Here is a 17,969-nt window from a genome sequence, read left to right as displayed (position 1 = left end):
TCCCTATGGGAGAGAGACCAACTGAGAGAGTGATGTCCATGGTATTCATTAACGAAATACAAAGTGAAGAGCTCTACAAAGCCTTGGCCGGCAACTCGAGCTTGCAGCGAGATGCATTGGCAAGGGTCTTTGAAGAAGCTATTAGAGTAGACGACCAACTCAAGGAAAGAAGCTCCAGAAGCTCAAATCAAGAAGAGTTTAGTGCTAGGAATTCCGAAAGGGCCTTAGCGCCGAGTGAGAGACTAGGCCCAAGCGCTCAGGATAAAGGGAAGGGCACTGATTCAGGACAAGAGCTAGTAGAGATTAGGATGGACATAGCCAAACTGTAGGAGATGATGAGACGACCAACGCGTCCACACATCCAATGCATGCATTATGGCGGAAACCACCTGCCAGTCGAGTGTTAGTATCCAATACGGTTAACAGAGATTTTTTTTTTGTGCCGTGGGGTCAAGGCACTCTAGACAGGGTGTTTGAAGACTTGAGAGAGTTGATGGATCCACTGCATCAGGTCCTTTGAAGGCAAGACAGGTGGCTACACAATACTACATAGCTTTGCTAGGGTTCACCGCTAGGCCCTCAGGCTATGAGAGGGATAGAGAGAGAGTTTGGTAGACCACTAGGAGGATGGTTACAGATAGGATGAGTAGATGTTTGATGGCCCATTTTATGAAGGAGGAGTTGGAGAAGGCACTTGTAGAACTGCCCTCACGTGTCCAAGAAAGGATGGATTAGATAAGTCCTTTTTGAGCTACTGGGATCTTATTAGTGTAGGCCTCATCTCAGCTTTTTAGGAGATTATGGCAGCTTATATTTTGCCTCGAGTTTTATTCATAGAATTCTCTTTTCTTGGAAAAAGAAAACAAGGGTGCCAACTGCTGCTCTGAAGTAGTATCAATGCTCTGTCTGTGGTGGACACGTCACACCCCTGCACACTGCTGTGCATCCATCCATTAGCTGTACGTCAATTCCTGCCGAAGCAATGGCAGAGGTTTGGCAGGGAACCAGCCGTGTATACCAGCCTCAGGAAACGATGAAGTCCAGAAAATAAAAAGGGGGGGAGGGAGGGGAGGTCAGCCCTGAATTTGGATTAAAATAGACAAAATATGTTTGGAAATATAAAAGCAAATCAAGACCTTATGATAGCAGATTGGTAAGGCAACCTAAGCATCTCATTGAAGTGCCATTGGGAACCCAAGTGGAGTTCTCATTGGCTTCCAGTCTAGTTGCTGAGTGTCACAAACACAAAACCATAGGATTGTGACACTTGATAACAGCTCCTGAAGCTCTGCAAAAAACCTCCATTGCAGCTACAAAGACCTAAAATTCTCCTCAGCCCATAACAGCTTTGTCATCTGCAAAGTATACATCCAATAACTCCTCAAGCTTTGGGATGGGTAGTCTGATGCCTCGAATGCATGTAACTCTATCCCTCAGGAAAGAACTCATGGTTTTTGGAACAAATAAGAAAAGAAGAGGTGCAAGGGAAGCATTCCTATCTCATTGACCTTTGAATGCTAAATGTGTCATCTTTGACACTGGCAATAAGAACCTGGTTGAGAGCTGAGTAGACTGTTCCCACACCTCTGATCCATGGGTCTGGAAAACTCATCCTCAACATGGTACCCTCTAGGAACTCCCAATCAACTTTGTCATAAGTCTTCTCGAAATTGAGAAGAAGAATGATGAGGTCATGTCCCCTAGATTGTACAAGAGCTGTGAACTCCCAAGAGGTGAAAATATTTTCCAAGATGATGTGCTCTACATTGTTCCAAGCAAAGTGATCGGTCTCCCCTAGGAGATCTCCAATCTATCTCCATTGCCTTTCAGGATGAGGTGAATCAATCCCTCAGACAGCCTCTCAGGCATACCTCCCAATGCCATAATCTCCTGAAATCCTGCTAGAAGTCCTGTGCTGATCACATCCAAGTAGCTCAAGAGGACAACCTGTCCAATCCATCATTCCCTGAACCCTCCTGGTACTTTGCCACACAATCTCTCTATCCCTCTTAAAGCCTGGAGGTCTCATTGTCAAACCCAACAAGGCAGTGTAATCTGTGGCCACTTGTCCAACCTCTTGTGGCCCTTGCAAAAGACCCATCAGATCTCCTGAGTCCCCTAACACCCTGTCTAGAGTATCTAGGACCTGTGGTGCGAAATAATTCTTTGTTCACCCTATCCCATACCTGTGTTCAGAAAGAAGCCTTCACATACTTTGATCTAGCCTCCTTCATAGGATCTATTTCTGCTTTGATAGCATGCGTCCTCTCGGCCATGCACCTGTATCTTGGCTGCCTTTCCTCCTCTCTTTGAACCGCTGCCAATGAGGCTCTAGAAACCCTCTCTCTCTAAGATATCTCTCCTACTCCTACCCTCCTCTCTGAAAAAGAGCTTATGTCCTGTAGCACACTCTTATCCAAGTCTCTAGCTGCCTTGCCAGATTATGACAGAACATGGAACATGCTGTAGGATTCTGATTGTTTACAAGGCTGTAATAATCTCCATATAGCCTTTTGGTTGAAGAGAATGTTGATGCAAGAAAAGGAAAGATAACAGGCATAAAAGGAGCACCACACCCAGTTTGTTGCCCAAAATCAACCTTGCAGTTATTTGAGGAAGAATTCCGTTAGTGTTTAACTACAAGCCAATCTTCTTTCTTCTTGAAAATTCTGTACGATCTGCTCAAATCAACCTCGTTGTCATGTGCAACAAGGGGAAGCCAGAGAGGGTGTGGGGATTACTTTTCTAAAAATTTGTGCTTCAATATAATATAATTTCCTCTCTGTAGAAAAGGCTTTACTTTAAAGGGCAAGTCAAATTTCTCTTGCTCTTTCAGACTTGATGGTCTCATTCATGACATTGTAACTGACTGAATTCAATTCTTCCCACTAGGGCCATTGTGTCTGAGAAAGACTAGTGCATAATCTAATGGTGCTGCCAGCGCCAATTCAGATATCCTCTTTGAACTTTCATTCATGCCTTTAATGCCAAATCTGTCAATATATTAGAAATAATTCACTAACTGAATTCGAGCCTCACCAGTAGGGCCATTGTGTCCAAGAAAGAGTAGTGCATGATCAGGTGGTGCTGCCAGTGCCAACTCAGATATCCTCTTTGAACTTTGATTCATGCCTTTGATGCCAAATCTGTCAATATATTGGAAATAATTAAAACTAAGAAAGTTGACAAGTACATGGTCATAGAATGCAAAAAGCACACACCAAAACATGAATCAAAATTCTTAAGGGTTTTGTCCAAAAAGGAAAGACAGAAACAAAATAAAAGATGGACCTTGTTTGCTTGCACATGTTGATGATGCTGCATCTGTCATCCGTCTCCTCTGTCAGTCCATGTTCCGTCCATTCTACCCTGTCTGCCCCATCCTTCCTACTTTCTTACCCTCTTCGCTACACTGCATGGCACATCTCTTCCCGCACCCCTTCCCTCGAGTCTTTCTCCAAGTCCACAAACCTTTCCTCTACTTTCAATCTATGTTCCTAATTGACCACAGCTCCTCTCCCAGCCCAAGCTGCAGCCTCTAAACTTTTCCCTTTCTCTGATGCCACGTCTCTACCTCTTCCAGCTGTCATGATCTGCTCTTTTTCTCATGTCCTTACTATACCATCCTCCCCCTCTTTTCTTGCAATACCTCCTAAAACTGTGTACTATTTCATAGGAGCTTCTAAGACACTAAGTTCCATGCCCCTGCATCATTGATAAATTACCCGAAAGTTCATAGGTGTTGGGTATTTCACTTACGCCTACGCTGGAGTGTCAGTGATCAGTAGGACATTGGGGCACTTTTTACTCTCGGTAGGAGAGGTTTTTCCCCCAGACTTTTGGTATTATTTCGTATGTGCTTATGTCACACACTTACGGGCACTTACCGTGTTCGGGTGTGAACACTCCCTACAACCCTAAGGTTTAAGGGTTGTACCTTGTACTTTCTTTTTACACTCTTTCAGACTATTGCATTAGGTGTCGTGCTTCACTCTCACACTATCTATTGATTTCTGTCTTGAGCTTTGATCCCGACTTCATCTCACATTTGGTATTAGAGCATTGGCTTTGTTCAACTCAGCTCTGCTCAGCATTCGGGAGTCTCTGCTAAGTTCAGCCTCAACTTTCAGAAGGAGATGCCCTGCTCCTCTGCTTTGCACAGCTCGGCCTGCTTCTCCCCACGTCAGCAGCATGCCACGCCAAACACCCCGCAAGACTGCAGAAAGTCCCACTAGCTCCCATCAGTCACGATACCTCAGCCACGCTCACCCCCTGGCCTGACATTGCCCCGCCAGTCATCAGTCGCCTACATCAAGGAACGCCGCCGATTGAGCGCTGCCCGCCCGTCCGCCTCTGCAGCGTCGCCTGTTGCCGTTTGAAGCACCATTTTCTGCTGTCTAAAGCCCCACTTGCTAAGCGCTCATCGCCCGTCTGTCTCCAGCGCCACACGACTTCGATTGTGACTCGCCACAGTTCTGACACCTGCCACTAGTCTGTTTGCGACGCCCAGCTCCGCCCTGTGCACTGCTTGTCGTCTGCAACCCCTGCTCTGCACCTTCCCACCAGAACTTCGACACCCGCTAGCTTGCTTGTACCTGTGCCCGTGTCAACCCGCCACTTTTGAGGTAAAAAATTCAAGAATCAATTTTTTGGAAGAGGGGGGTTTCTACCCAAGTAGACACAGAACTGTGGATACGTACGGTGGATGCAAACTTCTGGCCAAATTTATCAGACATTTTGGGGCTTTTGTGTTTTTTGAGGACAGTGGCACATGTATTGCATTTTCAGTCATTGATAGACAGTTTTGAACAAATCTGGGGCAAGAAATTTTGGGGATTTTGTTGATGCAATGTTGCTGAACACTGAAAGCACCTTGGACTGTGTGAATTGAAGATAGTTTTGACAGAGTGCACCTCAGTGTACTAATTGCAGAAAGTTATTTCTTGCAATTTTTGGAAATTTTCAGATTTCCAGTTTGGTCCTACTTGGACATTGCTCTTTTGCTTCTTTTGGTAATTGATTATCATGGCAAATCAAGGAGGAGATGTCTTCACCTATGTATCCAAGGAGGATAGATTGGATGGAAACAACTATTCACTTTGGTCCTTCATGATGAAGAATGTGCTTGTGGCGAAAAATCTTTGGGATTATGTCAGTGGAGAAGAAGCTAAACCTGGAGTTGTGGCTCCAGCTACTCCTCCAGGAGGACGTGCACAACGGGCACCTTAGCCTGCTCCACTTCAGCCACTTCCCCAAAGATCAACAGCTCAAAAAGCGTGGGATACAAAGGATGCACAAGCTTTGTCGCTGATTGCATTGGCAGTTCAGAGATCCATCATCCCCCATATTCGTTCAACAGCTTCTTCATGAGAAGCGTGGCTAACTTTGGAGCAGATGTTTGCGAGAAAGAATGAGACTCGCATCTCTTTCTTAAAGAAAGAGCTAGAGACATTGAAAATGGATGAGGGTGATTCTATTCATGATCACTTGAAAAAAATTCAAGACTTGTGTGAGCAACTCATGAATGTTGATGAGTACTATTCAGATGCACAGATGATATCTACCACTTTGAACTCATTACCTCCTTTGTACTTGGCTTTTTATACGGCCTTAAACCTCGCCATGAGGATTGCCGCACAACCAATCATTTTTCTTCAGTTAGTTAGTTTGCTTCTAGAGCAGGAGCAAACAAGAAAAAATAGTGGTGTGGATGCCATAGCCTCTAAGCAGGCTTTTATGGCTAGACAGAAGGGCAAAGGCAGCCAAGTAACGAATGCTCCGCAGAGTTCTGGGACTTTTGGCACATCACACGCAAGTAAAAAACAAGGGGACACGCAAGCCAAAAAGGGCAAATGCCTTTATTGCAAGAAGCCACGCCACTACATCACTGAGTGAAGAAAGCGCATCGCGAAGGAAAAGGAGTAGTCAGGAATGTCTGTTTTTGATGCTCCTTCCAACACTATTGAGTCCGCATCCTTTGTTGCAAACGGGGACTATTGTTTTTACACATGCAGTTATGACACTAGTTGGGCTGATTGAGCATTTAGCTCTACTGAGAATGCAAGCACTTGGTTTTTTGATAGTGGTGCTTCTAGGCATATTACATCTTGCAGAGATTTATTTGCTTCTGTTGGTGCAGCTCAAGTTGGCAAGTCTGTACAGTGTGCCAACAATGCATCATACCCTATTAGAGGTATTGGGGAGATTGTGCTCATAGCAATTGATGGCTCTATTCTCCACCTACAAGATGCTTTGTTTGTGCCACGCATAAAGATGAATCTGCTCTCTATTTCTTCTTTGGCACGTTGTGGATTGCAGGTCACATTTGATGATGACAGATGCATGGTCAGAGACAAAGAACACATGACTTTGGTCTTGACAGACACTTTATGTCATGGGTTATACGAGTTGGATGCTCTTTCAGTTAATTAGTTAGTGTATTTGGCATCCACTCTTACTCCTGCTAAGTTACAGATAGAGTTATGGTATGCTAGGATGGGGCATGTGAACTTTAGCAGCTTGATGCTCTTACAATGTACATAGATGCTAGATGGATTACCTCTACTGGAGAGACCTCCTGAGCACTTGTGCGAAGGATGTATTTTAGGAAAAATGCATTGTTTTTCGTTTCCCCGTGCTGTTGCTTTTAGAGGAACAACTAGGTTGCAGTTAGTGCATTCAGATGTACGTGGGCCTATGCAGACAAAGTCATTGGGAGGATGTTACTATTTTGTGACTTTTATTGATGACTTTACTCGATTTTGCTGGGTCTACTCTTTGGTCAAAAATTCAGAAGTGTATGATGCATTCTTGGCTTTTATCGCACTTGCTGAAAACCAGTTTGGTTGTAAAATTAAGACTCCGTTCGGACCAAGGGGGGGAATACATGTCCTCTATGCTGAATTATTTTTTGAAGCAGAAGGGCATAGTCTATCAGTACACTACTACTTATACTCCACAACAGAATGGGGTTGCAGAGAGAAAGAATCAGTCACTCATGGAAATGGCCAGATGTATGCTGAAAGCAAAGAGCTTGCCACATAGTTTTTGGATGGAAGTCGTCATGTGTGCTTGTCATGTTCTGAACAGATGCACCACCAAAGCATTGAAGAAAATTACAACTTTTGAGGCTTGGAACAACCGGAAACCTTCTGTTGGACACTTTTGTACCTTTGGGTGCCTTGCATATGCACACATTCCACAGGTACTAAGAAAAAAGCTGGATAACAAGGCTGTTAAATGCATTTTTGTGGGATATAGCAATGAGAGCAAAGGCTACAAACTCTATGATCCTGTCTCTAAAAAGGTGTTTGTCAGTAGGGATGCATTATTTGATGAAAAATCAGAATTGTCCCTTGCTGGTTTAGATACATATCAGGCTGCCCGTGATGTGTTTAAAGGGCTGCTGCACATTTGGTGATTTAGCTCAAGTTTCAACAAGTGAACTCAATGTTCAGCCAGCTGCTCCATTGGAAAGTGTAGAAAATCAGCCATTGGTTGATCTGAATACTCAGCAAAGAGCTGAAACTGAAATTCAGCAAGAGCTTATGCACAGTCAAGAGGCAAGACAAATGCCTAGATGGTATTTACAGACTATGAAAGATAGTCATCTAGATACACCCATGGCTGGTTGTACTAGAAGGCAAACTCGTATGTATGATACTGCACATACCATGGAGTTTGTTATGGTAGCAAGCACCCTTGATGATGAGGAGCCTGAATGTTTTGAGGATGCACAATAGAGTGTGCATTGGATGCCAGCAATGCAAGCTAAATTGGATTCTATCACTAAGAATCAAACATGGGATTTAGTGTTTTTGCCCTTTGGGAAGAAAGCCATTGGAACAAAATGGAAAGGCATTGACTATGATGAGACATTTGCTCCTACTTCCCACATGACGACCATCAGGTCTATGGTTGCTTTGGCTGCTCATTATGGATGGACTGTGTATTAGTTGGATATTAAAACTGCATTTTTACATGGGAACTTCATGAGGAAGTATATGTACAACAGCCCATTGGTTTTGCAGTTGAGGGATTGGAACACTTGGTTTGCAAGCTGAAAAAAGCTTTATATGGTTTGAAACAAGCTCCTAGAGCTTGGTATGCAAAGATAGATGCTTTCTTGCTTAGCCAAGGGTTCAAAAACAACTCATCTGAGTCTACCCTTTATGTATGTAAAGAGGGGGGATCCATGCTGATCATTTGTCTATATGTTGATGATCTCTTGCTTACAGGGACACATGCCAATCAGATTTCAACATCTAAACAAAATTTGCAGCAAACTTTTGACATGTCAGGCTTGGGGTCTTTGCATTATTACTTAGGCATTCAGTTCATACATGATGCTTGAGGTATTGGTTTATCACAGTTAAGATACATTGGTAAACTTCTTGAGAAGTTTGGCTTATAGGATTGCAAGCCAATCTGTATACCAATGGAACCTGGACTAAAGCTGTTATTACATGATGATAGTGATTTGTTTGATATACACACATATGCTCCAGCACTTGGATGTCTTATTTACCTATGCAACACTAAGCCGGACATACAGTTTGTAGTTTCAACCCTGAGCAGATATATGCATCAGCCACGCATGCCACGCATGCCAGCACTTGGATGTCTTATTTACCTATGCAACACTAAGCCGGACATACAGTTTGTAGTTTCAACCCTGAGCAGATATATGCATCAGCCACGCATGCCACATTGGCAAGTTGTTAAGCGTATCTTCCGTTACTTGCAAGGTACTAGATCTCTTGGATTGCTTTATGCCAAGGGGGGACAACTGCAGTTACATGCTTACAGTGATTTTGATTGGGCTGGTGATTATGATTCGTGTCATTCCACTAGTGACAATTGTTTCTTTCTTGGCTCGTCTTGCATATCTTGGCTTAGTAAGAAACAGTTCACTGTTGCCACATCATCATGTGAAGCCGAATACAAGGTAGCTTTCACTACCATAGTTGAATGCGTATGGATTAGACGCTTGCTAGTTGATCTGGATGTATTTGTTACGGAGCCTACTCCTTTGTTCACTGACAGTTAAGAGTGCCATTGCAATGGCACGAAACCTAGTGTTTTATGCACGCACGAAACACATTGAGATACATTATCATTTTGTCAGAGAGAGGCTATATGTAGGTGATATCAGCCTTGTCTATTGCCCTACCACCAGTAATGTGGCAGACATCTTCACCAAAGCTCTTCCTTGTGACAAATTTGAAGCATTTTGTAATGCTTTAAATTTGATCTCCTTTGGTGGCGGATGATCCTTGTACTCTTGATCACTCTTCACTCCAGGGGGGTTTGTTGGGTATTTCACTTACACCTACGCTCACATAGGATTGTGGGTGATCAGTAGGACACTGGGACACTTTTTACTCTCGGTAGGAGAGGTTTTTTCCCCAGACATTTGGTATTATTTCGTATGTGCTTATGTCACACACTTACGGGCACTTATCGTGTTCGAGTGTGAACACTCCCTACAACCCTAAGGTTTAAGGGTTACTTTCTTTTTACACTCTTTCAGACTACTGCATCGGATGTTGTGCTTCACTCTCACATTGCCTACTGATTTTTGTGCTGAGCTTTGATCCTGACTTCATATCACAAGGCTTCTAAGACACTAAGTTCCATGCCCCTGCATCATTGATAAATTACCATGTATACAAGAGTGAGTTGATACATTACCCATATATTCAAGAGTGAGTTGATGTAACTCTTTAGCTTCCTTGAGAAGCTCCTCATGAACATTTTTTATGAAGGGTATGTATATTATGAACATGGCAAGGGTATTGCTAGATACCATAGGTAGTCACCTTGGAAGTCTGCTCATACAATGTTGATATATGGATGGAAAACCAGCTGAAATTTGTCATCTGTTGTGTACATCTACCCAAGTGAGCATACACACAATTATTATGGATATAGGAGAACCTACATATGCCTAATTACACAGGTACATGTGCAATCACTGTGGCCATAGAAGCCCCTATACGTGTAATGGCAGCATCAAACAATGTCAATACTTGCTTCCACAAACATGAGTCTCTCAATTTAAGGAGCGTATATACACCTCATCATCCTAATTATGATAACAATGTGCAAAATCACACCCTAGTATGTTGGTTATGAAGTAGATCATATTCAAGTTTGGGACAGTTAGGAAAACTTGACATGCATTGTTTTTCCCTGAAAAAAAGACAGCATTATTACTACGACCTCACAAGAAATCTTTGAGGTAAAATAAGAAGTACAAAAAAGCCATGTAAGAGACTATTAAATACATGGTTGAGTGAACATCTAATTTGGTGGGCCATGATGTTGTACAACATCAAGGTGCTCCTCTTCTCAGATATAATGTGATTGTAAGAAAGCCACAGTTCTTCCAAACAAGAGAACCTAAAATCATGGCTCAAAATGCAAATCAAGAGACTCCCTTTTCCTTCTTCCTTATGAACCTATCCACTTGCACATCACCCCAATGAAGTGAGCCATGGAAATACCTATAAGCTGCAAGGTGATCCCTATACACCTCTATTGATTACTAACTTGCCTCTCATTCTTCTACCCATGATCCTAAAAAAATGAATTGAACATGAATGCAATTGCATGGAAAGGAGAGACATAGTTTAAGGTTTAGGCTAAAGTGACATCTTTTCAAATTTGAGTACTTCAAAGTTGGTTGGAGACCAATGTTGAAGGTAACAAGCTCATGGAGCATCTGTGGATAAGCTAAGTCATGTAAAATTGTTGAAATATACCCATTTATACTAATTTGGAGCGTGCAAAGTGAGATTGTAGCTCCTCTATCATAGGAAATGCATTTGAAACATAGGAAAATGCAAGGCAAGTCCTGCTGGAATGCATATGGTAGGGATTAGAGCAATTGCTCTTTGTTTTCGGGCATGAATTGAATGTTATTTTGTTGTGGCAATTGTGCAGGTTTGAATTTACTAAATTTGATAGTGAATTGGGTGTGCAAAGGTTAGGGAAAAGCATTGACAATGATGCATAAATAGAGGTGAGGCTTTGCACAACAAATTAGATTAGTTTGGAGATGAGATTTGCATGTATTACACATTGTTTGTAGTGTGTAGCAGTGTGGAACCAAGTTTGCACCTCCAATGCCACTCCAATGCCACTTTTGTAGATCATTGGATTCAAGATAGCATATATTCATATGCATTACACTTGTTAGAGTGTGGATGGACAGATTTGTCATGCATTTGGTCAAGATTGGTGAGACAACGAAGGATACCACCCTAGAGATAAGTCCAGGTTGATTCAAGAGCAAAGCACATGGGAATCCATAGCATTAAGAGTTCTAGTTTGTGGTAGCAAGTCATTTGTGATTCGTGCAAGCTTTGAATAATAATAAAGAGTAACGAAAGGGGCACCAACCTTTGGGGCCTATGATACGTCTTCTATTGTGCAAAAGCATTTGAGTTCTCATGTTTAGTGAGTCTTCTGTTTTTTGTTGAACTAAGTTTGCCATTATTGGCTCTCCGATGTTAGACAACAATAAGGTTACATTCTTTTTGCATAAGCTGCCTGAAAAATACTTCCATTTCATTCAACACATTATCTCGTTGTCCCGATTGCCGATCCTCTGTGAGTTCGAGTGTCAGTTCTCACGCTACGCGAGGCTGCACGATCAAGTCCAAAGAAGTCCTCCACATACTCTTACTTAGAGAGGGGTCAGGTTGTCTCTTCTTCACAAGGAAAAACAAACAATGGTAAGAACTCATAAGATGCGAAGGCAAGCCAAAACAAGGGTGACACACTTTCCTCTAATGGAAACAAAGAACCAAAACCCATTTGGCAACAACTTCCTAAGAAAAATAGGTTTTGTACACATTGCTAGAGATTGGGCCATATGCACGAAAAGTATCATACCAAAGCCCAGGGTCTTTCTCCTAAAAATCTCAACCGATTGCTGCGATTGTCTCTACTCCTGTTAGACAGTCTAGTGGGGCTACACCTCCCGCTATTGCCTCATCTACTCCTTTTTCCCTATAGGCCATTGGACATGTGGCATGAGGCCAGTCGTAGTAGCCTATATCTTTCAGTACCCCTGTAGGATTAGCTGATTGGTCTAGTAGTTTCTCACCCATTGCACTCTTTGTATCCATTCCTAGGTCATTATTGACACCTCCATCTATGAATATTTTTCTATCTCGTCAGGCATTTCATTGTGGCAGCGGCTTGTTGATGGACGTATGCATTGGTGGCCACATCCTTAGGTTTTTCTTCTTCAGTCTTCTGCAACATTCACTCATACATACACACTCATTCCATTGTTTTTTTCATTTAGCTTTCATTTTCTATTTTGTTTTGCTTTGGAGCATCTCATTATTGACCTCTATTTTGCAAATTTTTCTCTCTTTGCAGGGTTTTGTATTTTAGAGTAGGGCTAACATGCAAGTTTGCACTGGTCCTTTCTAGCTTGGAGACATGGGATGCACACTATTCCTTTCATGGTTTCACCATCCTAGGAGATTTGCTTTTCTACCAGCATGGAGGCTTTCCCTTTCCAAGCAGATTGTGCAGCATGGCGGTGACTTCTACCTTACTCGACCAACATCAGGCTCCTCTTCCTCTTTCGACATCGACATCCAGGGTTGAGAGGGGATTCCTATCCTTTCATGCTATCCTGTAGGTTTCAACACCTTGTCCTTGATATCGGCCTCCCCCTTGTTGTCCCTTTTCCTTTGCATTGCATGATTTCATCATCTTTGTAAAGGGGAAAGTGAACAATTTTTCCATGAGGGACACAGTCCAAGTGGCACCTATTGTATGCACATTCTCCTCATGTAGTACACTACTCTATGCATCTCATTATGTAGAGCACACCTAGGCAGATCTTGAGCTTTCTCCACTAATGGCTCTTCACCTCCTTACCCCCATCTCGCCATCCATCACCTTTTCCTTTGGCATTGACATCCTTGAGTGGTTGGATTAGCTTTAGCTTGTTTGTTCTATGATGTGTTAAATCCCCACACGGCACAATTACTTAAAAGGCCGCAAATCATATCCATTCTAAACCCCCACCCTCCATAAAAAAGGTTCCATGTGATTCCATCCGCCTTTGCAAGACTTGGTAGGCCATTGGGCAGCCAATGAGCACCCTTTGTTTGATACCATGTTCTCTCTAGGTTGATCACTTGGACTCCCTTGGTAAGATAACCATCGCCTTTGTAGTCTTGGTAGGCCATTGGATAGCTACTATGCACCCTTTGTTTGATACCTTGGTTGCTTTGGGCTGGGATGCCTTGGGGTAAAACTGGGCTTGAACTTATCTTACAATCACTTTTTGGTTTCATTTTTGGGCCTAAGAGGGGGTGTTGAGCTAAAAATTCATTATACATTGATTAGATCTATAGAACAGCTCCAAAACAGTAAATTACCAAAAGTTTCATTGAATAGGGAGAGTTCTAGAGAGTTTTTGTGTCCCACATGCAAAGCCCTAATTTGGGAGGATTGTTTCATGTCTATAAATAGACAAGCTGCCCACCATTTGGATCCATTCTTTGTGTAGGTTTCTCACATTTACGTGAAGATTTTAGCCATTAGTCACCTCTAATAGGCTATCCAGCCCTTGGTGACTGCAGCCCCACCCCTTCTAGTGGCTAGTGATTTGTTTACAGCAGGCGGCCTGCTGTCTAGAGCCCTCACATATCTATGTCTTGCTAATGTCATCATCAGCCTGCTGTCCTGCTTGCGTTTTGCAGCCTGTAGCTTGGTGACAGCTTACTATCACTCTCTTGCATGTTGGATAGCTTCCCCGACTACTTCAGCACCTAACTAGCTGTTTCTGGCTGCTGCCCTATCCGCACAGCCTTGGCAGACAACTGTGTTTTAGGCTTGCTCAGTTGACTCAGCTGCTGTACTATTTGTGAATGCTGCCTTCATCTTCGACCCACTCCTGCAGGCGTGATCCATCTTCAGTGGACATCACACTCCAATACTCACTCCCCTACCCTCGAGCATTTTGTACACTCTTACATTCACTTACTACACTAATTCATTCACTTTAGGATTCTCTTATTTCCCTGTTTGTGTTTCTGTTTTTGCGTTTGGCGTTTTGAGTCTTGCATTAGGGTTTGAGTTTTGCACGTCACTATTTGAGTCTTTGTGTTTCAGTTGTGGTCGTACTTTCTGTGTTTCCTTAGTGCAAACCCTAGCATAGCTTCATAGTCTCCTCTCTTTGACATTATTTGATGGGATTGCTGATTATATCTCACACGGAGGAGATAGAAGACCTCCACTAGCTGGCAATTGGATACCTCTCCTACTATATGTAGATGACATTGTATTGATAGTTGACTCTCCAAAAGGGCTACAAAGACAACTGGATGCATTACACTCCTATGTATTGGACGGTAGGGTTTCAATGAACCTTGGTAGAATCAAGGTGATGGTATTTAATACTACACCACAGTGGGTAAGGAGATCAACACCTAAACTCACATATGGACAGGAGGAGTTGGAGTACGTGGATTCTTATCATAGTTTCCATGCATTTCGGAAATAGAAGTTTCAGAAACTGGAAGAAATGGAGTTTTGGCCACTTGAAATTTTTGTGGGAACGGCCTTTTTAAAAATATTAATAAACTATAATATAAATAATAATATATGTGTTTATGCATAAAAATAAACATATATATACACATACTAGGCATAATAGAGGCTAGAGTCACTAAATAATCTTGACTTTTAACACAAGATCATAACATCTATTGTCCAAGAATCATGACTTAAAACTCAAAAGTCAAGTTCATGAGTCCCATGACAATGTGAGTGGTGATAGATCATAGTAGATACATGATATGTTAAAAGAAGGCAATGTAAAGACTTAAGAGTCAAGACTAAATGTCAAAATGATAAGGGGTCACTGGCCAGCCATGGAAAAAAACATGAGCTAAGTGAAATTAAGCATCTGTACAAGCATCATCTACACCAATAGAGGTACTATTATCCTGATCCTCCTCTGGCTCATCGCTATCCATATCAGTTGATAAGCTAGAAGCATTAGAAGTCCCTGAATCTCTTGGGATACCTAAAGTGCTAGCTCCATCGATGGCTCTCTGACGTTGTGAAGCAGTCTTGCTATGCGTAGTATGGCTTGGGGCTATCATCTTCTCATAGAGAATGGTATATGTGTTGTGTTTCTCTAGTGTGATGTTTAAATAACCTTCACCTTCTCTATATTGATGTTGTCAATATTTACTTGTGTTTTATTTAACATAGAAAAAGAGAAATATATCAGCTTTAAAACTGGCATTCAAGTGTCAAAGACTATAAACTATTAGGAAATTATAAATATCATTACTTGCATTGGCTCAGGATGAATGATATTTCTCTCAAGCAGTTGGAGGTTGCAATGACAAAAGACCAACCTCTCTAACTAAGCAGTGGCAAGCTTATTCCTTTTCTTTGTATGGAAAAGGGCCCAAGTACTCTAATTTCTCTCAAGGGCTTGAGCTATAGTTTTGTGAGAGCACTCGTATAGCAATTCGTTTCTATAAGTCATCATTCAAATAGAAACATAAATGGAGCTATAAGAATTAAACTATGTAATGATAATAAATTATATCGATGACATTATATATAATAAAACATGCTTGGGATTGCAAACTACTAGTGTGGGTACACAATTTCCATACTTTTTTCACCAAGGCTAAAATTGAGTCTCTCTTAACTTCCCAATCTCTTTACCAAAATGCAAGCTCTCATTGCAGAATGTTAAGAGGTCATCCTCAATCCTTTGAAGTATCGACACATCACCACCTGTCACATTTGTCATATACTCCATGAATCCCTTCTCTAGCTTCTCACTCTCACAATGCTTATCATCTTGCCAAAGAGGATGCTAATTTGAGCAATCCTAAAGAATCAAGATGTTAACATTGAAAAAACATGTGAAATATCAATTCAAAAATGCTTAATCAAATATAATATCAATTTGCAAAATAAATAGTTACTTATCTAAGGGCAAAAAGTTGTTCTTTTTGAGAGCCTTTTCTATCTTATCCATATATCATAAAGGAGACCCATGGTGCTACCCTTTGTATCAGTGACGCGTAACACTCTATAGATAGGATTGAGAGTTCTCACCATAGCCTCCACCTCTTTCCACTAAGTATCATTCATGACATTGCACTGAAATACCATGGTCTTTGGGAAATCACACTCGTCCCACTGCATGAACTCATTAGACCATATATTGCGCACTAGCTCCTTTTGCGAATGCGCACCAATCTCTCAAGCACAATGAAGATGTAGGCAAACCTAGTGGTAGAGGGATTTAAGAGCTCAAGGTGGCTAAATGAGCGAAAGATGCGGCTGATGGCTCTTATGGTTTGCTTCTATTGCTTTGTTTTAGCCACATGGAAGGGAATGGCACACCTAATGAATAATCTCATCAACTCTTGAGTTGCCTCAGCTATGGCTTGCTTTTGCACAGTAGCTTGTATGCTAGACCTCTATAATGAACCTTTAGAAGCACCTAAAGCATCAAGCTGACACAAAGGAGATTGTGCTACCCTCCTATTGAGTTGTGGCTACATCTTGGGTCTTGTTTTGCATCAACCATTGGAAGGCCAAGCCATTGCCTCCTCCATAGATCAAGAGAAAGCTTCACATCTCTTAGCACATTTGCACATGGAGCTGTATCCCTTCTCGGTACATAAACAAGATGGTCTTTGACCCTAGTGACATAGTGACACTCCCCGTTTTCACCATGGCACAATAAATACATTTCCATTTTTTAGATCCACTTGACCCCTCGTAAGAGTTTAAAAGATGGTGCCAATTAGGTTCGGGGGTCATGGTAATTTGTTAGCTGCAAGCTGCCCAAACATCAAAGACACAACACATAAGCCTAAAAATGTGTACCAATGGCTGGCAAGATTAAAGATTTATTATATCTTACCTGGAAATTGTAGAAATTCGGGTCTGAAATCTGCAGCAAAATAGGCTGAATGAACACAAACAAATGGTACACAAGGCTGAAATAGTGTGCACACAATTGGCATGACCAAAAATATAACTTGACTGAAAATTGAGAAATTCAGCTCTGAAATCTGCAGGAAAACAGGCTGAATGTTCATAGTTGAAGCTTATCTTTTGAGGAGAGAGCTTTTAGTGTTTCTGAGGTGACCATGGGCTGGTGTGCAGCAATTGGGAAGGCTGGGGCAGATTTGCAGCAGTTCGTGCAGGTGCAGCAGGTGAAAACGATTAGGCAAGAGGCAAAATGTGTAAGTGAAAATGAAAACGCAGCATAAAAAGAGGGTTTTATCTTGCTTGTCCCCAGACTTGCCAAAAATGGCGTTTTTTGGAAATGGAAACAGCCAGAAATGGCCGTCTCATTTCGGTAGCCCCAAAACATTGTTTTTGGAAACTATGATTCTTATACATTCCTGGGAATCTTATTCACACGGTCCACCTTTTCTATGCGAAAGGTAGTAGACACAAGACTAACTCGCAGATACACAACACTAGGTGGTTTGGAGAGGATGTGCTCATAGGTACCATTCTAGAAACCTCACACAAAGTTGTGGCTCTTTGATACACTAGTCACATTCACACTATATGAAGTATAGAAGATTTGGGGGCCCAATCTTGACCACCGCACCAGATCAGTGTGCACTGATAATAGATGGAGGTCAATGGAGAGACCCTTGGTGTCCATGATATCTAGGATGATTAGATGTAAGGCCTCAGTTCCACATGAGATTATCAAAGCCGAGTTAGCAGCCACACTGATTCTGGTAGAGGCCCTCATCCGAGCGGTCGACATCCATAACCTCATCCTCATGAATATCAGCCTCTAAAACATATCTATATTCTCTCTCTCTCTCTCTTTTTCATGAATAAGTGTATATTAATGTTGGGAAATATTTACATCACGCCTTTAGGCCAACCAAACAAGAAGGAAACAACGGTAATGAAGCCATCAGGCT

At 42.0% G+C, this 17,969-nt stretch overlaps 1 protein-coding gene across 1 annotated transcript in view; it reads right to left on the bottom strand.

The window, feature by feature from the left end:
• The window catches only part of LOC148029128 (uncharacterized), a 241,234-nt gene that overhangs the window by 38,401 nt on the left and 184,864 nt on the right, over nt 1-17,969 (bottom strand). Inside the window, exon 7 of the mRNA XM_087687881.1 lies at nt 3,040-3,146. Coding sequence (XP_087544007.1) covers nt 3,040-3,146 — 107 coding nt within the window. The remainder of the gene's footprint in view (nt 1-3,039; nt 3,147-17,969) is intronic.

The sequence above is a fragment of the Lygodium microphyllum genome, chromosome 11, assembly GCF_053477565.2.
Source record: "Lygodium microphyllum isolate KBCC chromosome 11, Lygodium_microphyllum_v1.1.10, whole genome shotgun sequence".
Lineage (NCBI taxonomy): Eukaryota > Viridiplantae > Streptophyta > Polypodiopsida > Schizaeales > Lygodiaceae > Lygodium > Lygodium microphyllum.
Note: the sequence above shows the minus strand (reverse complement) of the source record. Positions and strands in the feature narration are given on the sequence as shown.